Genomic DNA, 26,109 nt, shown 5'->3' on the forward strand with positions numbered 1-26,109 from the left:
TTCAGCAGTGTTTTATTTATTTTTTATTTTTTTTGCCTCAGCGGGCGGCAAAGAATCACAAAAACTGTCAGGCGCAGTCGAGTATGAGTCCTGTGGCATTTTTTTTTTCTTTTCTTTTTTGTTTCTTAAAGGAATCGTTCACAAAACTGTTTGAAGCTAGCTGAAAGCGGCGAGAAGCGGAAAAAAACGCGGCAGAGAAGAATGAACTCTGAGATGCATTTTTTTATATATATATTTCTTTTCTGCTCATATTAAAACAAAAACCTTGGGAATAGCTATATTTTGGTTTTTGAGCGTTGCACGTTAAATATAATTTTTTCCATTTAATATTTTCCTTAGCTTTACCCATCCCCTTATTTTGACTCATGCTAATGTAGAATTAACAGTTGACACTAAGTGTTGAATTTTGGGCAGTTGCCAACCTGGACTCGGAGCATATGCTAGCTTTAGCTGCGAAGATGCTAGCAGATAGAATCACAGAGGTCGCTGACGCGTAAGCTAGCATTAGAATCATAGACACGCGTACAAGCAACTGGCATCGCAGACACCGGAAGACTTTTCATTGCTTGATAAAAATAAAACAAAATGATAAATACATATTAGCAATACCAGCTAGCATAATGTATAGCATTTAGCATCATGTCCACTAACAAGGACGCCAGTATTTGTTTTTTATCATTTAATGTAAAAAAAAAAAAACCACGCCAATAATCATTAGAAACTGGTATTACTGACGGCAGAATACCTTTTTAAAGCTTAATAAAACAAAAATATATAGACCCACACCATAGCATTGGCAGCTAGCATCACGAACACAAAAATGAACCATAGCTGTTAGATTTATGCACCTAAATGGTAACAACTGGGACTGCGGACATTCTAAAATCTTTTTATCACTTAATAAAACAACAAACAAGACCCACATCATAGCATTAGCAGCTAGCATTGCAGACGCCACGTAACTGTGTTATCGCTTAATAAAACAAAACATGTCCCCACCTCAACATTAGCCGTTAGCATCACGTACGAAAACAATAGCAACTCACTCGCACACGACAAAACATTTTCATTGGCTCATAAAATTGTAAAAATAAACACCTGGATGCTAGCATTAGCACTTTCCTCTTCCTCACACTCTGTTTGCAGATGTTTTTTTTTCTTTTTTTCTTTTTCTTTTATACCTAACGCTACAGGCGGCCCGCCAGCTCTGAATAAATCCATCCGCTTACTGGCCGCATTAATACGACGGCTTTGCAGGTTAGCGCCGATGCGAGCCGATAGCCAACAGCCAGTTCCGATTAAGAAAAAGAAAAAACAATCGGGGAAAAACCTTGCCTTTTTTTACTTGCGCGTTTGTGGCAAACATCCCTCGTGCGTGTTTGTATCGTCACGCTTTTTGTTCACCGTCAGCTCGGGCTGCAAAATTGTGGCCAAAACGATTTCACGATCCCTCAAAGACGCTCAGCGACGCTTTTTTTGTCGGAGAAGTCGCCAGCGACGGCTAAGCTGCTTGTGCTAGCAGCTGCTCTCTGCCACGTGCGAGCGCATGCGCTAATTTGCAAAGTCTCATTAACATTTCAGTGGTTTTTTTTGTTTTTTTTTTTAAAGAAGAAAACATCCCCAGTCCATTGAGTCCAATCTTTTCACACAAAAAAAGGGTCAGCTAATAGCTAATTAGCATCTTAACATGCTAACACACAAGGATGAGGACTAAAGATAAGCATCGAGTTGAAGATCTTAAGGTAATAAAGATTAAAAAGATAAATATGATTATTTTCATGAAAAATCAAATCCATTCACCTAGGTCGTTTAAAAGCGAATTAGCATCTTAACGTTCTAACACCCAAGGATGAGGACTAATGAACAGTATCGATTTAAGGTAATAAGGATGAAAGATTGAATATCAGAAACGTGATTATTTATGTAAAAAAGGAAATCTATTGAGCTCGGTCGGCTAAGAGCTAATTAGCAACTTGGTATGCTGAAAGTTGCCAGCGAAAGCTAAGCCGCTTGCGCTAGCAGCGGCTCTCTGCCTCGTGCGAGCACGCGCGCTAATTCACAAAATCTCATTAACATTTACATTTTTATTTTCCAAGAAGGAAACATCCCCAGTCCATTTAATTGAGACTCAAGTTGGCGTTTGGGGCAAATTAATTATTCCTATCTGCACATCATTCTTCTTGAGAGAAGACTCTCTTGTCTTTTTTCTGCAAGGATAGGAGAGACGTTTTCGGCGGCAATCTGACAACCGAGCCGTTTTAATGAATTAAGGCCATGGATTTATTTGTGTTGCTCTTATAGCAATAATCTATTATGTCTTTTCCCATCTCTAAATCTATACTTCTAAATCTTTTATCACTCCAATTCCATCCCAAGAGAGCAAATTTGCGTGATGTGTGGCGGCTCTTCTCTCTGTTTTTTCCATTTTTTCCATCTTAAATGAACTGACCCCTAAAATTAACTGCACTGTTGTGGCTGCGAGCTATTATCCCTGGTCGACTATTCCTTAGAGCAAATTAGTGTCATGTGTAGCCCTTTTTTCTGTTCTTTCCATTTACATTGAACAGCACCTGTGCATGCAATTGTTGCCTGCCTAATGTGAACTGCGCTGTTTAGGCTGCGAACCATTATCTCTTGTTGACTAATACTGAGAAAAAGGGCCAACAGAGCAAACTTGTGTAATGTGTAGCGGTTTCTCTTTCTGTTCTTTCCATCTAAAATGGACTTGCTTCTGTGCTTGCTTTTCTGCATAGGGAACTCCCCCCCCCCCATCCCCCAACCCCCCCCCCCCCACCCCCCCCCCCGTAAAAATAACTGCACAGTTGTGACCGTGAGTCATTATCTTATCGCCTGTCAGCTATCACTGAGAGCTAATTTATGTCATGTGTGACTGCTCTTTTTTCTTTTCTTTTCATCTGAAATGAATAGCCACCCGAGGGCAATGGTTGCCTGCCTATAACGAACTCTACTGTTGTGGTCTTGAGCCATTATCTCCTGGTCGACTTATATTGATTAGATAATTCATATGAATTATAATTAAAACAATATAAAATTTGTTGATGATATAGAATGAGATTTTTTTAGTTTTTTCTCCCAAAAAATGGTAAAGTTACCCAAAAAATCCTTCAAATAATATATTTTTTGCTATGTTTGCTGAAAAACAAGAAAAATAACTGTGTTGCAGAACAATCAAACACTCGTGGCAGCTTCCTCTCATCATTTTCTCGGCAAATTTGAAAGCAAGGGAAATCGATTCTTTCCTCCCCTTCACTCTTTCTATATCGAATTGTTTTTGTGTTGTCTTCCTTGTCCTCTGGAGAGCGATCCCAAGAGACGGTCCACCTCGAGGCGGAAAAGCAAAATCAGAAAAGCGAACTGAAGAATAAATCACAAACGTATTTTGCATGGAGACACCTGTCAAGCATTTCCGGAATACTCCCGGATAAAGGAATTAGAGAAAACGTTCATGCATCATATAGGATGTAAAATCAATAGGAGACTTTTCTATGGGAATGATCGTCAATGGGACGTGAACTGAAGCTTTAATTATGGATCCGGTTATCATTAATGTATCAAAACAAGACTGCAAAATCCATGAACCGATGCATGTAAAAAAAGCGTTTGTACAGAAAACTCTGATTTGAGACGGTGAAAAATAAATTCTGTTTCAAAAAACAATAAAATATCATGAATAAAATAAAAAGGCTTTCATCACGGGATTCCAGCTGGCTTCCTTTAATGAACTGGGAAGTGCCGAAGAACAAAGAAGTGGAAATGATACGTTTGGACAACTTGGAGAAAGCCGCCCATGAAAACGGAGGAAAGAAAATAACCTCGGGATGTTTTCAGTTCAGGAAGTTATATGAATGTATTTACAATTGTGCACTCAGGCAAAAAAGCAATATACTGTAATCCCTCACGGGTTAAAACATATTCAGCGATCTGTTGTCCCTGATCGCAAGTTGCTGTGAGAGAGGCTAGCGGGAATAAATTTTGTTGGGCCAGTTAGCTGTATTTTGCCGTTATTCCCTCCTCAAATTAACTGCACTCTTGTAGCCACGATCCGTTATCCCCGATCCGATATTGCTGTGAGCGGGGGCGAGCAGAGGGCATTATTGGTCTGGAGTGGTGGCCGTTTTTTCCGTTATTTCTGCCATAAATTAACTGCTCTCGTGCATCCGCGATTCATTATCCCGTTACCATATTGCTACAAGCGGGACCAGCAGAAGGCTGTTTTTTTGGTAGGCGGGCCATTTTGGCCTGCCTAAAATTCTATGTACAGTTGTGGCCAAGATCCATTAACCCTTGTGGACTGCTGCTGAGAGCAGGGACTGGCAGAGCACATGTATTTTGCCATTGAAGCATGCCATTCTTGCACACGAAAATGAACTGCACTGTTTTGGCCATGATTTATTATCCCTTGTTGACTTATACTGAGAGTCAGGTTCAAGAGGGCAAATTTGGGTCATGCGTGGCAGCTCATTTTTTCATTCTTTCTGTCTAAAATTGATAGCACCCATACCCCTTGTCCGCCTGAAAGAAAATGAACTGTTTTGGCCGCAATCCATCATCCATGGTGAACAATTGCTGAGAGCAGGGGCTGGCATAGCGCTTTTATTTTTTTTGGTTTGGGCCACTGAAGAGTTTCATTGTGGCTCGCCAAAAATGAACTGTTCTGTTTTGGCCTCAATACATTTTCCCCGGTCAATGATTTTTAGGCAAATTGTGATGTGTTGAGGCGTATCTCCCATGCTTTTCACCTAAAAGGAACAGCATCCCTGCGGCTGTGATACGTTATCCCTAATGAAATATTTCAGTGAATGGGGCTTGACAGAGTGTATGTTCAAAGTTGGTGGGGGCTACTTTGTGGAATTTTGCTCATCAAAAGACGTTTTTGTCCCCATTAACACCATAAATGAAATATTATAGAGTATACATTAAGTCAAGTCAAGTCAAATTTATTTATACAGCCCTTAATCACAAAAATGTCTCAAAAGACTGCACAGGATTACAATGACACAATTACCTGATCTTAAACCCACCAACCAAATTAAGCCTGTCAGAGTTGACAAAATAATCCGTAAAATCAAGTTCATATTAGCGAAATGATCTGCTGATTGTGACTTTTTTCCTTTTTTTGTCATTTTTCTTTATATGAAGTCATCTTAAAACTTAAAAAAATTAAGCGTTACAGCAGATCATACAGATTGTTGTTCATTTTATGGATACCCTGGGATAGAAATATGAGTTAAATATTGTTCAAATGAGTGAAATTAGAATAGAATAGAATAGAATATACCTTTATTGTCATTGTTACAAAATGGGTTAACATATTGTGACAACGAAATTTGGCATGACACTCAAGTTTTACACATTCACAGTGAGGTATGAGCCAAGAAGATAAAGGAACAGAGAAGATACGGTTATAAAACAAGGGGCATAAGGCTATAGTTATAATTTACATGTTATTTACACAAGAAATGTCGGCATGTGGGATGTTACATACAGTGTTATCGTGATACCGTTGGTATCAAAGGGTTGTGCAATATTGCATTTGGTGCAAAAAGTCATCATAGTGCAAAAAAGATAGTCAGCATCTGCATTGGTGCAAACATAGTCATCATAGTGCAGAAAAAAGAAATGGTCAGACATTGTGCAAGGTGAGCAGTAAACATAGTGCAGTCGACATGTGCAAGAACATAGACATGAGTACCATTATATTCGTATGAGGTAGTGTTGGCAAGAGTTTTCAGTTTTTTTGTGCGGTGTCTGTTTTAAGCAGTGAACAAACATAGTGCAGTCAGCATGTACGTGAGTATCATTTTACATTCGTGTGAGGTAGTTTTTTGCAAGAGTTTTCAGTTTTTTGTGCGGTGTGTGTTTAGAGTGGTAATGGCTGTGGGGAAGAAACTGTCCCTGAGTCTGTTTGTTTTTGCTTTGTGTGACCTGTAGCGCTTGCCGGAAGGCAGCAGGTCGAAGAGGTGGTGGCCAGGGTGAGAAAAGTCCTTGATGATGTTTTCTGCTTTGCTGAGGTAGCGAGAGCAGGCAATGTCCTCCAGACTGGGCAGAGAGCAACCCACGATTTTCTGGGCTGTTTTGATGATCCTCTGGAGCTTTTTCCTGTCTGCTGCTGTGCACCCAGCATACCACACCGTAATGCAGTTTGTAAGAATGCTCTCCACTGTGGCTTTGTAAAAGGACACCTGCAGCTGCTGTTTTAGATTATTTTTCCTGAGCAATCTCAGGAAGTGCAGTCGCTGCTGGGCCTTCCCTACCACCGCTCTGGTGTTTGCAGACCAGGAGAGGTCGTCGGAGATGTGCACACCCAGAAATTTGAAGGAGTGGACTCTCTCTACACGGTCTCCTTTTATGATGAGTGGTTCTGGATTCCTGCCATTCCTTCTGAAATCCAGAATCAGTTCTTTTGTTTTTGTGGTGTTCAGTATGAGGTGGTTTTCCGAACACCACGTTGAAAGTGACTCCACCTCATCCCTGTATGCCGCCTCGTCCCCTTCAGAGATGAGGCCGATCAAGGTGGTATCGTCAGCGAACTTAATTATTATTATTAATTATCTGTGGCTTGTCATATTGCTTTATTCATTTAAGCCTCAGTATTTATTGTTGTGGCTTGCCATCTCCAGTGAAACTTCTGAAAGCAACTTTTGATCGGTTCGCTAGTTCAGGCTCCAACGATCAACAAAACGAGATCATGAAATCCGGGCGAGAAAAAAAATCTGCGTCTGTCCCGTGGGACCTCCTCGAGTCGGGAGAACGGCCCCAAGGGAGCCGCCGCTACTTCTTGTGGACTGTTGAGGTCGGTTGAGGAATCCGATAACAATAGCGGAGCTCATCTGGGCTACCGTCCCCCGAGACTCAAGGACGAACAGGACACTTCGTTTATATCACAGTGTATCTGCCCAGCTATAAACGGCTCGGGGCTGTATTGCTCAGAAAGCTACGATTCGGTGGCCCTTCTTGTAATTTGCAAACAAAAGAGGAAAATCGTTTTGTCAGAGGGATCTTTTCCCATTTATGAATAAAGGCAAAAAAAACAAACGAACTGGAAAACAAAGAAATATACTTTTTTAACTAACAGCACATTTGGGACAAAAAGCTATGAGAAAGGATATTTAAGTTGAACTCAACGCCTGATGACAAAAGTGCCTTCTGCCAGATCCCGCTCACAGCAATATGGGGTTGTTGATAATGGATCACAGCACTTTAAGTGCAGTTCATTTTAGGTGAAAATAAAGTCAATAAAGAACTACCAGGCCAGACAGAAGTGTGCTCGACCGCTCCGCTCGCAGCAATATGCGATCGGGAATAATGGATGATATTTTTTCCTTTTTTCTTTCCCCCAAAGAATTCGGTGTATCTGTACTGAGACCATTTCATCAAAGCATCATTGCTCCTTTTTGGGGAGAGGGATAATGATGACGAAAGTGTTTTTGCATTGAGGAGTAGTAATACAATCAATCATGTTATTCTAAAAATAATCGTGGGTTTCCTCCGGGCACTCCGGTTTCCTTCCACAGTCCAAAAAAACATGCATGTCAGGTTAATTGGCTGGTCAAAATTTTTCCTAGGTGTGAATGAGCGAGCGAATTGTCTGTCCCTGTGAGCCCTGCCGGCAACCAGTTCAGGGTGTCCCCTGCCCACTGCCCGAAGATGGCTGGGATGGGCTCCATTTGGCCGGAGCCCATCCCAGGTAATTTTGGGCAGTGGGCAGGGGACAACCTGAACTGGTTGCCGGCAGTCGCAGGGCACACAGAGACAGAGAACTCACTCATAATATATATAATCATATAATCATATTAAAATAATAGTCAAGTGATCGCAGTTCGAATCCTGGCTCCTCCGTGTTACATGTCGAAGTGTCCTTGGGTAAGACACTGAACTCCTAATGCCCCCAATAAGCAGGTTAGCGCCTTACATGGCTGCAAGGCCGCTATTGGGAAATGTGAAGCACACTGTAAAGCGCTTTTGGAAGTCTTGACTTCATTTCATAGTTGTTTTTTTTCAAACGTTAATCATTAACCAATATTATGAAAAAAATACAATATATATTTTTTCTGAATCAAAATTTCTTTGCAAAATTCAATTTATAATTTTTTTGAATTTTTGTTGCATTTGCTGATAAATTAGATGCTGTGCTAAGCCCATTATCGGCTAATATTGAAAAAAAATGAATAGTTTGTCCTTGGAATTTCAGATCGGGAGTAAAAAAGAAAAGAAAAATCATCTGATAGCAGTTGTACTGTTTTTTTAAACTGGCATATAAAGTCAATTATAATTTCATACGAAGTCTAGTATAAAAAGCCAGTTGCGTAAATCCGTCCGTTTGCCGGCAAAACGAGCAGTAAAGAAAAGCGTGTAATAGCGTTGTATCCTCCAGACTCGAGTAATTACAGTGTTGTTACACAAACACACAGAAACAGGGAAACACACAAAAATACACACAAACATACATGAACTCAGAAGGACATGCTTGCTGGTCTTTTGTCCCCCCCTTCCTTTTATTCCAACTCCCCTTCAAGGATAAAACCTGGCTAACTCGTCTCCACCCCCCATCGACCGCTGCTGCGGCGAACTATTCTTTTGTGCTTTTGTATGGACTTCCGTCAGGTGATGTCCTGTACTTCTCCTTTTTTAGAGGGGGCGGAGTCACTCGTGACTGGAATTTCAATTCCCGGCGAGTTACTTTGTCAAGAGAAAGCGGCTAATGAGCGAACGAGCTGTCAAAGAGAAAGTTCTTTGAGTTGTGTTGCGTTTAATGTCGCCGGATAATGCAAAGAGAGCAGGTTAATTGGTGGATCAGAAAGAAAGTCCCGCCTGGAATTTGTTAAAAGAGCCTTTAATGTAAATGCGGAGAGAAAAAAAATCCGTCCTTTGTAATAAATTTTGGCTTGAATTAAATCCAATCGAATCTAGTTGCTAACGCTAATTGATGAATGCTCATTTCCCAAATATATTTAACACAATTAAAAAATATTTTCAATACTTCAGTTAGCCTTCCACCGTTTGACACCACTTTTGGCCATTTACAAGCTTTTTTTTCTCTTTTTTTTAATGGTCCTTGGCTTGTGATGACCAATGGGGCCTGTATTGAAAACAACATCATGACCAATTCAGCTTTATAAAATCTATTGCTAATAGTGATCGGTTCTCATGTAGGCAGACACATTGGTTAGTCAATGAATTCCCAACGCAAATATGTACACATGTACAACGTGTATTCATATCAGAGCCGAAGGTAAACGTGCTCGAAGCCAATTTTTACGCACCACTATTTTGCGCAAGTGTGCACAATCATGGATTCGTATTTAGAAAGAGAAGTCAAACATTTCAAACTCTTTCACAATGTCTAAAAGTTGGCCAAAGTAAAATAAACTAATATTCATTTTAAGGGCTGTGAATTATTGTACTCCAAATTGCCACTTTTGGAAACGCCTAGACACCTACTATTAGAAAAATTATTTTTTAAAATTGCGACCAAATTTGACAAGGTACTATGTAAGGCTTCAAGCTAATAACTGACCTGTTTTACAGCTAAGATGCCCATGATGCACTCATCTGCAGTCATTCAATTCAAAACAAAATTCAGGCGAGAATAAATACCTTCTATTTCTGTGTGTTCCAACTCAGATGACTCAATGTTAATAAATCTTGCAACTATTATTTCAGTTTGGGACAAAACTTCAGAGTGTTAACTTTCAAAAGAGGCCATAACCGTCCATATTCTCCTATTAGTTCAATTTACTTTGGGTACGCCATGGCTTGAGATTTAGAGAAAATCTACTGGAACGGTAAGGGGTTAAAAACAAATTACAGATTAATAAATGTATGTCAAAATCACTGACCAATTGACAAAAAAACACCAGCAGAATTGCTAGAATAATCATTTGAAATATTATATATATGTGTATATATATATATATATATATATATATATATATATTAATCATTGCTGAAATAATTGGTGAATTATAAAAATATTGAAATAATAAATTACTTAACTAATTGACAAAGTGATTAATTAATCCGTGCTAGAATACGTGATTAATGTTCAAAATAATCTGTTTTAATTAATTTTAGGATAATTAACCAATAGACAAATAACAGATGAATCCACAGTATAAGAAAATAATAGACAGAGCAATCAATAATAAATACCTGTACCAACAAAAGAATCTATAGATTAATACTTGTTAAAATAATTGACAAGATAATACACAGATGAATCCACACTCCATTGTGTTATTAATCAACAAAATAACAATTTATCAATTATATTTTTTCACAAAATAATCATCAGCTTTTCTAATAAAATACATTTTTAGTGCTTGACTGAGTCTATTTACATTCCTAAGACTTAAAAAGTGGTCGGCGGCGCCCTCTGTTGGCTGCGGCTGCATCGGCTCGCTACAACGGGTCAGGTGCAATCGACATTTCGTTCTGTGTACATTGTTACACAGAATGACAATACAAGGAAATTATTATTATTATTATTATTATTTAACTCTACTTGGAATAATTAACCTAATAATAACATAGCTACAATTTAGTAATAACATAATACGTTGTTATTTTAGAAATGCATACCAAACTGGTGCCCTTTGCGCTAATTTGTAACAAAAAACAGCTCTCAGCTTTAAAAAGGTTGGAGACCCCAGATCTAGAAAATAATCAATGTTAAAAACATCAATGAGTCCATAAAATAAATATATTTATTGAATGTCATATTTGTTGCTTGCTGGAGATTCCCAATCTCTAATCTGAAAACTCCGACATTGAAAAAGCAACAGATGTCTCTTTTTTCCAAACTGTGATCTCTACAGTTGGGTCAGCAGCGCTGGTGGGAGCAGGAGATTCCAGTGGACTGGACCATCAACAAGGGAGAGCTCATCACGCACAACCTGACCGAACTCATCAAACCCGAGTCCTACGAGGTGCGCCTCACCCCCATCACTCGCTTCGGAGAGGGAGACTCTACCGTCAGGATCGTCACATACAGCGGTAAGCGATACTATTCACTTTTCAGGAAACAAGCATTTCTAAATCAAATCAAATCTCCCACCAAAGTTACTTATAAATATTTATTGAAAACTAGCATCGTCTTCTATACCGTCTTTTTCTCAGCCAAAAAACGAGATTCTTATAAGCTGACAACGAGCTTTTTCATCTTTGACGAAAGCTTTCAATTTCTTCTTCTGTGGCAACACATCCTTACTACATACTCTACGGTAAAAATGTAAACTTTATTGTTTTCAAAAAATAGCTCCTTCTATGCCAAAAATGTGTTACTTCCACCCTAAAAAGAGGCGTTTCTTTCCTACTCAGAAAACTAGCAATGTATTTTTACCAAGTCAAGTCACATTTATTTGTATAGCCCTTGATCACAAAGAGTCTCAAAAGGCTGCACAGATCACAGATTATTGCAAACCACAGACTATTATCACACCATCCCCTGACCTAAAACGCACATGAGGACAAGGAAAAACTCAAAACCTCAACATGAGGAAAATGAAGAAACCTTGAGAAGGGACCGCATATAAGGTCATCCCCCTTAAGGATGACCAGGCTGCAATGGATGTTGCAATAACCAATAATAAAGAGATAATGTCAACATAAGATTTGGGTTATTCATATGCTATAGAATAGAATTGTGTTTTAAGCCTAAATTTGTAGCATCATCCTAATATGTGCTAAAACATTTGCATTTTGTTCTTGTTAGCCCAAATCTAGATTTTTCTTCTTCTTTTTGTTCTCTAAAAACGAACATTGTCTTTTTCTGCAATATAAAAAGAGCTTAATATTCTTGTTAGTTCAGATGTAGCTTATTGTTCTTTTCTGCAAACTAGCTTTGTCTTCTCTGCCAAATAATAGCACCATCCGCCCGCTTCTGTGCTAAAAGTTAACATTGTGTTCTTGTTAGTCGAACCCTAGCTTTTTCTTCTCCAAAAACAAACATCATTTTGTTTTGTTCTAAAAAAACTAGCATTGTATGTTGTTAGCTTAAATGAAGCTAAATCGTTAGCGTTGTATACTTCTGCGCTAAAAGCTAACATCTTGTTCGCCGACCATATTATTCGTCATGTTTGAAAAGTAGAATTATATTTTTGTTCATCGAAATCTAACTAATTTTCCTTCCCCTTTGAAAACTAGCGCATTCCCGTTGTATTCTTGTGAGCTGAAATTTGCCACTTTTTTCTTCTTTGAAAACTAGTCATATTCTTTTTAGGTGAAATCTAGTTTATTGTTATTTTCCTCAAACAACACCACCAAGTTCTTATATGCCAGAACTAGACTCTTTTTTTTTTTTCCTTGCTAAAATGTAGCATGGTGTCCTCTACGCTAGCAAAGCTAATGTTGTCTTCTTGGCCCAAAAACAGCTTCTTCCACTGTCTCCTCCTGCTCTTAAAGCTAGCACTGTGTTCTTGTTTCAAAATATAAGTGCTTTGTTTTGTTTTCTGAAAGCTAGCATAGTGTTCTTGTTTGTTTAATCTAGCTTCTTGCTCTTTATCTTTGATAATTACCGTTGTGTTCTTCTATGTCAACAGCAAGCATTTTGTACACTTGGAACTAGCTTCCTCTCCTTGTGAGTTGGCCTTTTTTTCCCGCGCTTCAAACTAGTTTCTTTGTATTTGACAAAAAATGAGCTATGTTTAATTCTTAATTTTTAGCACAGTTGGAAATAAGTCGCATACAATAGGCCAAGATGCCTTTTTTTATTTAGTCGTGTCCTAAATTCCCCCAAATATTTTTCGAGCCGCTATCCGAGGAAAAAAAATTAAAAAAGCATATTTCTCCTTGGGCAAAGTCACCAACATTGCCTGAGATCAGCTCCGGATCACTTTGCACTTTTTATTATTCATCAAAAGTTCATCATGTCGACGCTGCAGCAGATTATGCGTGATACGCGTAAAAAAAAAAAGGCCAACTCATTAAAATAATTACAATCTTCTAACGCCGTCAGTCAGCAGCAGACGGCTGCAAATCAGCTCGTTTCGCTCTTTCGCCCGTTTGAGCCAAATGAATGTTGATCAAGCGACTCAGCGCCGTGACCTTTATTGCTGCAGTCAGGTTTCGCTTTCTTCCAGCGAGAAACTGGAGTTAACTTCCCACGCACCGCCCGAGTCAAACGTTTAACTACGGGTCGAAGCGGAGAACAGATCGGAGAGGGACTCCAGTTCCTTCCCGTCACTCCAATTGACATTTTCACTGAGGCGGCTGTCGTCAACTGCAGCTAGAATTATACAAAGATAACACTTGGAATTAAATGACACTAAGCATAAAAGAGGGAAATAGGCGAATATTTACAAGTTGGAGGTGCTTCAGAATGGAGCAAATTTGGGTGGTCAATAAATAAATAAACAAATAATCGATTGACCAGTTGAAGAGGTGGGTTTATTCTTGTAGACTCGTCTCACTTTTTGAGCACTACATTTTTCAGGTCGTTTTATCAGCAAAACGGATGAAAAACCTTTAGGTCGGGGGTCAGGAACCTTTTTGACCCAAAGAGCCATAAAAGCAAAAAATGTTTTAAAAAGAAATTGAGAGAATCACATCGTATATTTTCAGACAAAATTGAAGAAACTGCCAAACACGCTCTCTAGACAAAAGCTTATTCTTCAGCACATTTTATTTCACTGTTTGTCATTTGATGATTTAATCAAATATATGAAATGATAATGATCCCAAATCCTGTGTCCCAAATCAATGTTAATATGCCATTTACAATTTGTATTGCACCTTAAGTTAAGAGTGTTGGGGAAATTTTTTACCATGAAATTTGTCTTTAATAATGGTTTCAAAACAATGTGTATGCAAAGTTCTTTTGTAAAAAAGTCACAAATTACTGCAAACGATAAGCATATCGTCATATTCACTTTCGGTGTAGACTGCACTGAGTGAGGGAGAGAGAAGGAAGTGCCTTGCGCTGTGTGCAGGGATCCGCCCACCCGTACTGCTCACCCAATCAAAGTCGTTTGCCAGCGTTTTTGTTTATCAGTTTAAATGGTTTATTATCGAACTCCTGCATTAAGTTGCTTCGGCTTTATATGGACCAAAATCCGGATGAAATCACTTGACTTTAGAACGCCACAGAGATATGTGGAATAGTTAGAGGCGGCAGTAGCTCAGGAGGTAGAGCGCTCGTCTCGGGATCAAGGGATCCCAGTTCGAATCCCGGCTCGTCCGTGTTACATGCCGAAGTGTCCTTGGGTAAGACACTGAACCCCTAATACCCCCAATAAGCAGGTTAGCGCCTTACATGGCTGCAAGGCCGCTATTGGGAAATGTGGAGCACATTGTAAAGCACTTACAAAACTTCTCCGCCCAGGTGGCCAACAACTTTTTTAAGGGGGGAAAAAAAAGCAAAAGATTTCTTTTCAAATCAAACGTTTGCTTTATCCCGATTTTGAAATCTTCGTTCGTTTTTTTCGGTTCATTTAGCAATTTGCATAATCGGCAGCCAATCAGAATACATCGAATAACTTCCGGACTTTCCCGAGCGTTATAGAGTCGCTCATTTGCATATCATTTTCCAAAGTTGTTAAGGATATGTCAGAGTATGCAGTTTCCTTATGCGTGAGAAGATAAGCAGGGCATTGTGGTTCAGCCTTTAAGCATATTTATTCCTCAACAGCAAGAAAAACAATAACACTGCTCCATTCAATACAACATGGCAATCAACAATAACAAAACGAAATTTGGTGCGTGCGAAATGACGTCACACAATGGAAAACCTCTTACCGCAATATCACGAGTAAGAGCGCTATTAAATTGACAAATCTTAACGAAAGTAGACACACAGAGAACACAATAAAAATGGATAAGTGGTTAGGAATCGAGCTAAAACCTCAGCCCCAGAAGAAATATTCGAAAGAAGCGTTATAAAATTTATGACGCTACAAAACGTAAACGTACATTAAAAGCATCGTGGAAAGAGGAGTTCACATGGCTTGTAGTAGACGACGCAACGCAAACATTGCATGAAGGAAGATGAGTAAATACAGGTACATACTAATGGCAGATGGAAAATAGCGAAGTCATATACATGCAATGAATGTTGTAAGTAGATTTATAATAAACTTGATTATAAAGTGTTGTTCTGTTATATATTCTGATTATCAATCCTTAATACTTTCACAACAATGGGTTTTTTTGCGATTCGTCGTCTTATTGTGTTTCAAGTTGTGAAAAATGAGGCAGGCAACTTTATGGCTGGGGAGGCAACTTTTCAGAGTTGTCTGCCCGGGTGTCCGGTAACTTTTGTCACGGGTTTCAGACACTGGGATAAGGAAAAGACAGAGAAAGATCGAGATCTTGGCTGGCACCATTAGGATAGAAACAACGTGGTCGACTTGAATTTTACTGTGTAACTTTTTTTAAAATTTGATCTAATTCCGGGCAGCACGGCGGTGCAGTGGTTAGCGCATGTGCGGCACAGTTCATGTCTTGGGAACCTCCTGCAAGGGTTCAAATCCAGCTCCAGACTTCCTGTGCGAGTTTGTATGTTCTCCTAGTGCTTGCGTGGGTTTCCTCCGGGCACTCCGGTTTCCTCCCACATTCCAAAAACATGCATTTCAGGTGAATTGTCCGGTCCAAATTGTCCCTAGGTGTGAATGAGCGAGCGAGTTGTCCGTCCTTGTGTGCTCTGCGATTGGCTGGCAACCAGTTCAGGGTGTCCCCTGCCCACTGCCCGATGATTGCTGGGATAAGCTCCAGCACCCCCGCGACCCTACTGAGGATAAGCGGTGTAGCTACTGAGATGAGATGATCTAATTCCCCTTCAATCACACCAATCTATACCTCAAACCATTTTGATGAACTTTAGTTTCAGTGCGTTGATGTGTTTATGGTCGAGACCAGTTCAGAGGGTCCTGGTCAGTCTGCAGTCCTGGTCGGGACTAGAATCACTGGATGCAGTGAATTGAGGCTGTTGGCGTCATTTTTTTATTTGATTTTAAATAATTTCTGAAAAAAGTGATAGCGGTTGATAAAATTCAATAAAACGAAAAACGACAAGGTGTGGAAAAAAGAAGACCAAACTTAAAATAACATTGGAAAATTGTGACAAAATTACTTGACTGGTAGCAGAAGAAGCCTCAAGATTTAATTTCGTAGCCTTATTTTCAGGATTTAAGTCATGATATTGGGAAAATCGAATGTACGTAATCGTAGAAAACAGTCTCGTACAGAGACCTGAAATTCTTGTCAACACTTGAATTTTAATGTTGTGTTTTCAAGGTCAGGAAAATACTTGAATTGTGGGTGAAGTGCCTGAACATAATTAAAATTGTTCCCATTGGCAGTCTTGAGCACGCAATAAATGAAACATTTTTTTAAAAAAGTGTGTAAAAATGTCACAGACACTTCTGCTCTGGTGGCTTGGCATTATGTTGATGTGAAGCGTGACCGCCCCCTACTGGTCGCACCCAAAAGGACAGCTCTATTTAGAAAAACAGCTTTTTTTGGCTCGGCTCACTGAAAAGAGCCTCTTTCAGCTCCTGGATGGATCCTTAAATATAAAGTGTATGTATGTGTGTGTGTATATATATATATATATATATATATATATATCATCAATAATAAATGCAACTTTGTCTCTGAAAAACACATGAAATATAAATTGAACTATTCACAGATAAACCCAAAAAAAAAAATGTAAAATACGATTCGATTGAAAGATTAAATGCACTCTGCTTCGAAGCAATCAATATCACTAAAATGTGTCCAAATTTGGCTCTTTTTTCTGTTACAGTGCTTTCTTTTTTGACTTCTGTGTTGAATTTAACTATTACCCAACACCTATAAAGCATTTTCCGTGTTTGTAAACAGGTCTTATGTAATCAAGCTGCGTGTGCATTGTTGAAGCAGAATGGCAGAATTCATGTCAGTTTATAGCAGCGCAGTGTCACAAAAGGAAGGTAGATCATAGATAAGAACAGCTTAAAAAGCGCTTAGTATGTGCTAGCAGCAAGATAGCCACTTCAGTCCATCGAAGTCAACAAAAATGTTCTTTTGATCTGTGTTGAATTTCTTCACTTGAGGGTATTGAGAAAAAGTGCTTGAATTTGGCCATGAAAAAGGTGTACGAACCCTGAAACGGGTAATGACACATTAGTGACATGCAGTCGCCAACCGATCCTCCAAAAAGATTTTTCTTTTTTGTGTGTTAAGGTCAGCGCAATTCTTCATTTTCAGCCGGCAAACACTCGAGTGCACACAGCATTAAATTAAAAAGCGAACCCCGCTGATTCAGTTTTCGTTATGAGCGGACGTGCGCATGCTTCCAACCACTTTATTATCACAAAGTGTGCGCACTTACTGTTTAATGGCAGTCCTGATGAAAGACGATTGGTTCAAAAAAAAGAAAAGATCTTTACAGAGACACCTTTATTTGACTATTGGAGGACGATTGTGGTCTTGAACAAAAGTGGAAATGTCCTTTGTATAGATGGAAATAAGACTCTCGATTACATGAAGAAAAAGGTCATAGGACTATCTTTATTAAAGGGAGCGCGACTGATTTGTTTTTTTTACTGCATGACCCACTTTTTATGCAAATCACAAATATATCCATTCTTTAATACAAAACTATAATTTTGGTGGTTTTTACCCATACCAAAAAAGACATTGATACCATTAGTCAAGTCAAGTCTTGTTTATTTGTATAGCCCTTAATCAAAAAGAGCTGCACAGACCACAGATTATTGCCAACGACAGACTATTATGACACCATCCCCTGATCTAAAACCTACATAAGGGCAAGGAAATCTCAAAAACCTCAGTCAAGTCATGTTTATTTTTGACGCCCTTAATCACAAGGAGTCTCAAAGGGCTGCACAGAACACAGATTATTGCCAACCACAGACTATTATTACACCATTCCCTGATCTAAAACCTACATGAGGGCAAGGGAAAACTCAAAAACCTCAGTTAAGTCATGGTTATTTGTGACGCCCTTAATCACAACGGAATCTCAAAGGGCTGCATAGACCAGAGATTATTGCGAATCACAGACTATTATTACACCATCCCCTGATCTAAAACCTACATGAGGGCAAGGAAAAACTCAAAAATCTCAACATAAGGAAAATGAAGAAACCTTGAGAAGGGGCCGCATATGAGGTAGTCCCCCTTTCAGGATAACTTCTTTGAGGTTTAAATGAATAAACAATCTTTTTTTCCCTTAGTGTTTGTAAAATACTGATACTAGTATCAGCCACCAACCCAACGACTGCTACTTTTAAACATTGTCTTTAATAATTTCACACAAAAAAGGGCAAAGCAAAAAAAGCTCTTTTATTTTTAGTAGAATAAGAACAAAAAAACAAGATATGCTGTATTGTGATTGAATTATTTTTTGGGGGGAAAACAGTAAGAATAAAATATAAAATAGTAGTTGAAATAAGCAAAATTTACAGCCAATAGGGTAATATGATTGAAAAAAATAACAAAATAAGTAAGTAAATGAATGTTCCTTTTTCGCCATCCATTTGTTCATTTATTTTTTCCTATTTTATTTATTTTTTTGTTTATTTGTTTAAAAGTTTTTTTTTCATCTTATCTTTTTTTCTTTAATTTTATTTGTTTGCTACAAAAAGCCTTTTTCTTTTTTAAATTCTTGTTGTACTTTCTATTAATTTTTTAAATTTTTGTTGAAAGGCTTTTTCATTTTTTAATTTCCTTTATGCTTGACTTAGTTTTGTTTTTCTCTATTTTTTCATTTGGTCAATTTCTTTTTTATACATTTTTCATTTTCTTGTTTTTTTTCCCCTTTTTACTCCTTGTTTGTTTGCTTTTTTTCCCTTTCCATTTAATTGGCTTTCCTGTTTTTCTTTTATATAATTTCTTTCAAAATGGCTTATTTTCCTTTATTTATTGTCATTTGTTTAAAAAAATTTTTTCTTTCTTTTAATCATTTATTTTTTAATTTGTTTAATCTTATCTTATTTTTTGATTCTAATTGGCCTTTAATTTTTATTTTTAGGTTTTTATTTTTTTTTTCCACAATGTTTTCTTTTTGTATTTGTTTTTTATGTTTTTATGCTTTGTTTGTTGTAGTGTATTGTTTTCTTTTTATTGGCTCAAATGTTTCTAGTCTTTTTTACCTTTATTATTTGCCTGTTTCCCCCCGTTTTTTTTCCTACTTTTTGTTTGAAATGTCTTCTTTCATCTTTTCTTTTTCTTTTTTAAAATTTAGTTCAAAATGCTTTTTTCTTTTGTCCTCTCCTTTTTTTCTATGTCGGTTTTGCGTATTAGTTTTTGATTTTTTTCCCTGAGTTTATTCTTCTTTTTTTAAATTCCTTTTTTTTTTCAAAATGACTTTTTACATTTTTATCTGTTGAATTTTTCACCATTCTTTTTTTCAGTTTTGTTTTATTTTTTAAGTATATATACATTTTTATGATAGTTTTTTCCTATATTTCAATAGATTCCAAGCTCGACGACCAACCTGCTTCTCCTACATTTCTAAAGCCGATTTTATTTTACTTTTCTCAAGTCAAGATGATTTGTCATTACTGGCTTTAATTGTTTGAGTCCCAATCAATCCCCTCCTCCTCGCCTTTCGCGTCCAAAGTAGGGGAGCATCCATAAATCAGAAGTCCTCGTCGTTTTTGTGCTTGAGTTGCCGCATGACTTCTATTTGCTCGCTCAGCCATCGATCATCGGAAAACACTCATGAATCTTCCTGGCAGCTTAAATGCTGTTTATTTTCTTTGCGGTGAGGAAAAGAAAAATTATATATACAATAAGTCAAGTATATATATATATATATATATATATATATATATATATATATAGTTTTTAAAGTTATTTTTTCAGTAGATTCCACCTTTGCGTTGTGCCAGCAACCGAGAGTAACGAACAGCGCTTTAATGTTATTGGCGGTTTATTTTTGAAGTTTTAGCACAGGTATGAAATGAGCTTAGCCCTGGAAGTAGGAGTCACCTTGTCCTGGGGAAGCAATGAGACTAAAAGCGTTACTCAGAAAGAAGAAAAATAAAATCCTGTTAAAAGGGAAGACGTGCAGGCGTTTTTTTTTTTCTTCCATTTGGAAAAACGTTGGATCCTCATTTGGAGGGTTTTCAGATTAAATTATTGGTTGGGATTATGACTCCCACTTGTACTGTTACAATATTCTTTTTCTGTTTTGTTTATTTATGGGGGTTTTTCAAAACGTTTTTGTTTTCTGATTTGTTTATTTTCATTAATTTTCAGTTTTCATTTTTTTTGGTCTCCATATTTTTTTTCTTCATGCTTTACTTATTTTAAGTGCATGTATATATATATATATATATATATATATATATATATATATATATATATATATATATATATATATATATATATATATATATTTATATTTATTTGTTAAAAATGTTTCATTTTTCATTCTAATTCTTTCTTCCCTTGCTGATTTTTGGTTTTAAATGTCTTTTTAAATTTTTATTGTTCAAAATATTGTTTTTTTCTTTTTTTTCGTACGTTCACTTTTTTGTTAAAATGGTTTTCTTTTTTTCCTTTTCTTTAATCCATTTAGTTTTATTTACTTTTTGTTCAAAATGGCTTATAGCATTGTCCTTCCTTTTTCTCTTATTGTATTTTTTTCTTTCATCTATGCGATTTATATTCCAGAAAGAGTGACAAATTAGTTTTTACATAATTGTACTAAAATGTATATCTTTTGATGTACATCATGTTCAAAGATGTATTTTTTTGGTTCTGCTTTTTGTTCTTTTTTCTTTGATTTATTTTTTGTTTAAAATTGCTTCTCTTGAGCTACTTAGTGGAGAAATGTAGTGTTGCGAAATGTAGAGTGTTGTTAATATTCTGCCCGTTTTTTTAAATCTTTAGTATGAAATGATCAAAATAATAAATTTTAAATCATCATGTGGATTCGTTTTCTATTTTAGCTTTTCTAATGTCTGTTCTTTTTTCCACAGCTCCCATCAACCCTCACCTAAGTAAGTATAAAGCCTCAACACATAACCCCGCCCCCTCAAAGATTTGCTATCCATAACAAATGTTTTACTCCCATTATCTGTTGTTGTTTTAAACATTATACAATTGATTGAGAGAGAAGAAATGCAAGTGCGCCATAAGCACTATTTATATATTTTTGCAACACATTTAGATACAAGTTGTAAAAACACATGAAACAATAACAGTCTAAACTGTGCAAACTAGCATATGTATCTATGACAAAAATCTAATTTGTACCCAATAAAAATAGCTTGTTTATTCAAGAAAAAATAATAGGTTTGTCTTTTATACAAAAAAACTAGCATAATTGAACAGAAAGCGAGTGTTGTTTTTTGTGCACAGAAAAATTGTCTAGTCTTTTTAAAAAACAGAATTTAGCATATTTGTTTGGCTTAGAACTGTCATTTCTTATACAAAAAAATAGTATCGTCGTGTTGGTGTGGAAAGATAATTTCGTCTTCTAGCAAAAACAAAAACTAGCACTGTATTCTTGATTTAGAAAGATAGTTTCATCTTTTTCTGGGAGAAAAGTTAACGTCATCCCACTATAATGTTAAAACTATTACCTTTATATTAAGTAAAAAAATAAGGTTGTCTTAGAGCCAAAACTAGCTGTTTCTCTTACCTCAGACCACTATCAATGTCTTCTAGCGTTGTATTATTTTACAGCAAAAACTAGCATTGTATTCTGCATGGAAAGCTAGCGTCATCCTCTTCTATGCAATCGTCTTTTTGTGCAGCAAAAAGTAGCTATTTCTTCATCCCCAAGCCACTAGCATGGTCTTCTGCTCGGAAAGCTCGCGTCATCTTTTTTATACAAAAAATTAGCATCGTCGTCTTGTGTCGTACTGAAACTAGTGTTATCTTCTACTACACAAATAATTTTCATCGTCTTCTTGTTGGGCAAAAACTAGCTATTTCTTTTAAGCCCAAAAATTAAAATTTTTGTATATGTAAAAAATTGCATTGTCTTTTTATACAGCAAAATTTACAATTATACTTTGTGTGGAAAGCTAGCATACTTTTTTTCTATTCAAAGAATGTGCATCATATTTTTGTACAGCAAAAACTAGCTATTTCTCCTACCTCAATTGAAGTTCATTTCGTTGCTATTTCCTGCTTGGCATTGATGGCATTAGATCCCTCTGCAGCTCGGGACCAACAATCCTTAAATTTGAATTACCGGTTGACAACTCCCTCCCAAGTCCTCCAGCTTCCTTTTCGGCTCTGTGACACCGCCTTGATGCTGTAGCGCTCCTCTTTTATCATCGACACCTCTGCCACCACCATCTCCTTCCTCTCCTTGCATTTAGTTTTGGACCAAAACCGTGGCGCTTCTCCCCACCCCAGGCCCACTCTGCCTGCCTGGACTATACCCATGATCTCTTTTCTCTGGAGCCTGCAAACATAATTGTCCAGGATATCACTCACCAACTAAACAAATACTTCATCCTTCTACCACCAGGCCGCAAACACAGGACAATAAGATTTTGGAGGGCCCGCCCTGGAAAAGCCTGATCCCCTCTGCCATCAGCCTTCTAAAGAACAGACCTTGCTTACCCATCCAATCAGTGTGCCCTCATTGTCCCACTGTAATGTTTGTTTATTTATTTATTTATATATTAAAGAGAACAATAAATTAAATCTAATTTAAATGTGCTGCTATGTAGAGGCAACTCTTATAGGCAGAGTTTTGACTTCAATTCTAATTATCCAGAAACCTGGAACCTACAATCAATGGAGGGAGATAAGTACGTTTCGGTGCAACTTTTTGCTATTCTTGTGGAGGTAATTGAAAAACATTTCCGCAAGTGAGAGCATGCGAGAGGTCCCCTGGTCTTCCTGACCTAGCTGAAGCGTTTTGGGCTTCTTGATCCTCCGCGAGCCCGCGCAACTCACCTGACGTGCGCGGCCCACGCCGCTCCGCTCAAGGTCGCGACTCAGCAAAGCGCTGCGAGCTACGTTTTAATAAATCAATGAATATTTAGCAGGGCCGCCCCCCCCCCCCCCCCCCCCCCCCGCCACGCCGAATGCTTAATGCGGCTTGTGTTGAGGACAACGCCGGGCTGCACCGCGTCCTTCGCTCAGCCGTTTAGCTTTGTTTCTTAAGCGTAGGTTGCGCCGCTAGCTAACTTGCGCCCCGTGGGTTATTTCTTCTGCATGCGCGACTTGACATCGGCTCGTGATGGAGTTACTAAGATCAAGCTACGAGGACAAGGATTGTTCGTGAAAAGTTAGTTTTTTGAACATTTTAAATGAGATCAGTTATGTTTATCTGGGTGTTGCGTTCACACTTATTACCCAACAACTAAGTGTTCTAAAGTGGAAAAATCCTGTGTAAATGTAACTTTTACTTTTGATAATATCCAGTTTCCTATAGAATTTTGTGAGACCCCAGTGGGTCGACATTCCAGGGAGGTGGCATGCCCCCTGGAAGAAAATGTTGTGCATAATACATTTAAAACACATCTTGGAAAAAATACAAGACGGTAGATCTATGATGTTCCCTAGTAAACCATCCATCCATTATCTGTGCAGCTTATCCTCAGTAGGGTCGGGGGGCAGCTGGAGCCCATCCCAGCAATCTTTGGGCAGTGGGCAGGGGACACCCTGAACTGGTTGCCAGCCAGGGCACACAGAGACATACAGCCAATTACATGCTCATTCACACTTAGGGACAACCTGGACATGCATGTCTTTGGAATGTGGAGGGAAACCAGAGTGCCCAGAGGAAACTCACACAAGCACGTGGAGAACATGCAAACCCCGCACAGGTAGTTTTAGGCTGAGATAACACAGAACCTCTGAAAAACACGCAAAAATATCAAGTAAAATATGTAAAACAAGAAGAAAAATATCAGACCGTTTTGAACAATAGCATTTTGGAAAACCGCTTTAGAGACATTGATATAATTTGAATGAGTGCAATTTAGGATTATTTTCCTGCTTGGACTCCTCAGTGTCCAATGTAAACCCCCAATTCCCCCCCGCCCCCAACATCCCCACTCCCCTTGCCCTCTGCTCAGGGAACAGAAAAAAACCCCGCATATTAATCATATAAACAATTATTCTAAAGCAAGTGAGAGGACAAAAAAGGGTGCAAGTCACCACACCATGGCATTTGCGATCTTTTTTCACACGAGAAATCTTAGTTATTCTGATTAATTTTACAATAACATATATTTAGAATGATTATTATACTTTTCAACAATACAAGTTAATGAGACCAATTAGACCCTGGTATGTTATGTTACCAAGAGCAGTCTTTTATTTGAAACTGCGAGCTTGTGTTCTCCCATCATGATTTTTCTCGACGGTAAACACGCAAACACACGTTTGTGTTGCCAGAAAACAAACATCAGCTGCAAATCCTTTCATTGTGAGCGTTCCCTTCTGAAGGAAACCCGTAGCGCTTGCTTGCCAACGTGGCAGTCAGCCCCAGTTCACGTCTTCATTTAGAAATCTGTTCGTTAGCATCGGGAGGCGTAATTAGGACTTAACAGTTGCTGAGCCTCCCCCCTGAGACAATCTTTGCATCTATGCGGCTCCTCAGGAGAATTCCACTGCAGCTTCGAGGAGGAACCCATCTGCATGTTCACGCAGGACAAGAATGACGATTTTGATTGGACGAGGCACAGCGCCGCCACCCGTGACACCAAATACACACCCAATACCGGACCCAGCGGCGACCGGGCCGGCTCCAAGCAGGGTGAGTAACTGCAGTGAAGCGAATGGTTTGAACCCAAAATGAGTCAACCTAACTTGAAAACTAGGGTTAAGTCTGTCCTTCTCGATAATTTTTTCACAATTCACAATTAACCCAAAAGTTTAGGACATATCCAATCAATAATCAGGTTCAACTGGTCTAACGTAACACAATTTGGGTAAGAAAGCGACTTACCAAGTTTAATCAAATATTTAGTTCAACCCACTGAGTAAATGAAGGAGCTTTGTTATTATTAGTATTATTATTATTATTACATATTTTTTATTTGACCCAATTTTTGGTGTCATTAAACCCTAAAATGTTTGTTCAAAATGATCTTCTATATTTATGCTGATTTTAAAAATGTTTTTGATGATCAAATTATAAAATTGTGCTACAATAATAGATGATTCATTTCTTACCTTGCAAAAAAAGGGAGCTCACAAGTCCCCACTGCTTCCCCTCATGACATGGCATTGCATGGTAAAAAAAAATATCAACAATACTGCATAAATGCATACATTTGCACTCTACCAGATATAAAATTAACCAGGACGGACATGATTAATTTAGCATTTCTTTCTCACCCTCCAAACATGCCACTAAAAGTGGCACTATTTAAAAGAAAAGCAAGAATACATGCTTAAATTATTTAAAATGGGAGCTGCATAATGGATGCCTCGGCCAATTTGCGCCACGCAATCAAAACAACTCGCGTAGCTCCCTCGTTGCCGTTACCTTGGTTACGTGCTAGTTATCAGGTCTTCAATAGTAGACTAATAGGAGCTAATCTGTGGCGGGATTTTTCAAAATTCGGTAAATAATGCATTGACACTCATCACTTAGCGCTCTCAAAATGGCCCATGTTCCTTTTTCGGGATAATTATATGAAATTCAGCCCAGGGGTTAAGTTATAAAATGGTGGCTACCCGAAATGATAAAGCTTTTTTTCTTATTTATTATTTGACCTAACAGTTTGGTTGGTAATAAAAACTCCAATGTTGTAGTTTTTTTTTACTATAAACCCAAGATGTTGGGACAAATCAATAATCAGGTTTAATAGAGTAATTAGACTAATTTAATACAAATTGGGTCAGAAAGCGACCAAATTAACTTTTTAATTTGGGTTATTAAAAAGCTGGGTCCACCAAATGAGGAAAAAAATTGCAATGCTTTATTACTTTACCCAAATTTTGGAAGGTAATATACCTTGAAATGTTGGTTCATTTTTTCATAACAATTAACCCAAATAGTTAAGCCAAATGTAACTCAAATTGGGTCAGAAGGAGACCAACCTAACTCTTAAAGTTTACTCAACCCAAAATGACAATTACCCCCAAAAGTTTGAAAACAAATCAATAAGTTAGTTTTTCAGAGTAACTAGTTTAATGTAACTCATATTGGGTCAG

The 26,109-nt window shown here is 37.9% G+C and overlaps 1 protein-coding gene across 3 annotated transcripts in view; it reads left to right on the forward strand.

Moving 5' to 3' along the window:
• LOC148346008 (MAM domain-containing glycosylphosphatidylinositol anchor protein 2) overlaps positions 1 to 26,109 on the forward strand; it is a 305,624-nt gene that overhangs the window by 246,038 nt on the left and 33,477 nt on the right. For all 3 annotated transcript variants that reach the window (XM_088325084.1, XM_088325085.1, XM_088325086.1), the window contains exons 12-14: positions 10,839 to 11,016; positions 20,955 to 20,975; positions 24,548 to 24,703. In XM_088325084.1, the coding sequence (XP_088181210.1) occupies positions 10,839 to 11,016; positions 20,955 to 20,975; positions 24,548 to 24,703 (355 nt within the window). The remainder of the gene's footprint in view (positions 1 to 10,838; positions 11,017 to 20,954; positions 20,976 to 24,547; positions 24,704 to 26,109) is intronic.

The sequence above is a fragment of the Urocampus carinirostris genome, chromosome 20, assembly GCF_059441175.1.
Source record: "Urocampus carinirostris isolate Australia breed hairy pipefish chromosome 20, RoL_Ucar_1.0, whole genome shotgun sequence".
Taxonomy (NCBI): domain Eukaryota; kingdom Metazoa; phylum Chordata; class Actinopteri; order Syngnathiformes; family Syngnathidae; genus Urocampus; species Urocampus carinirostris.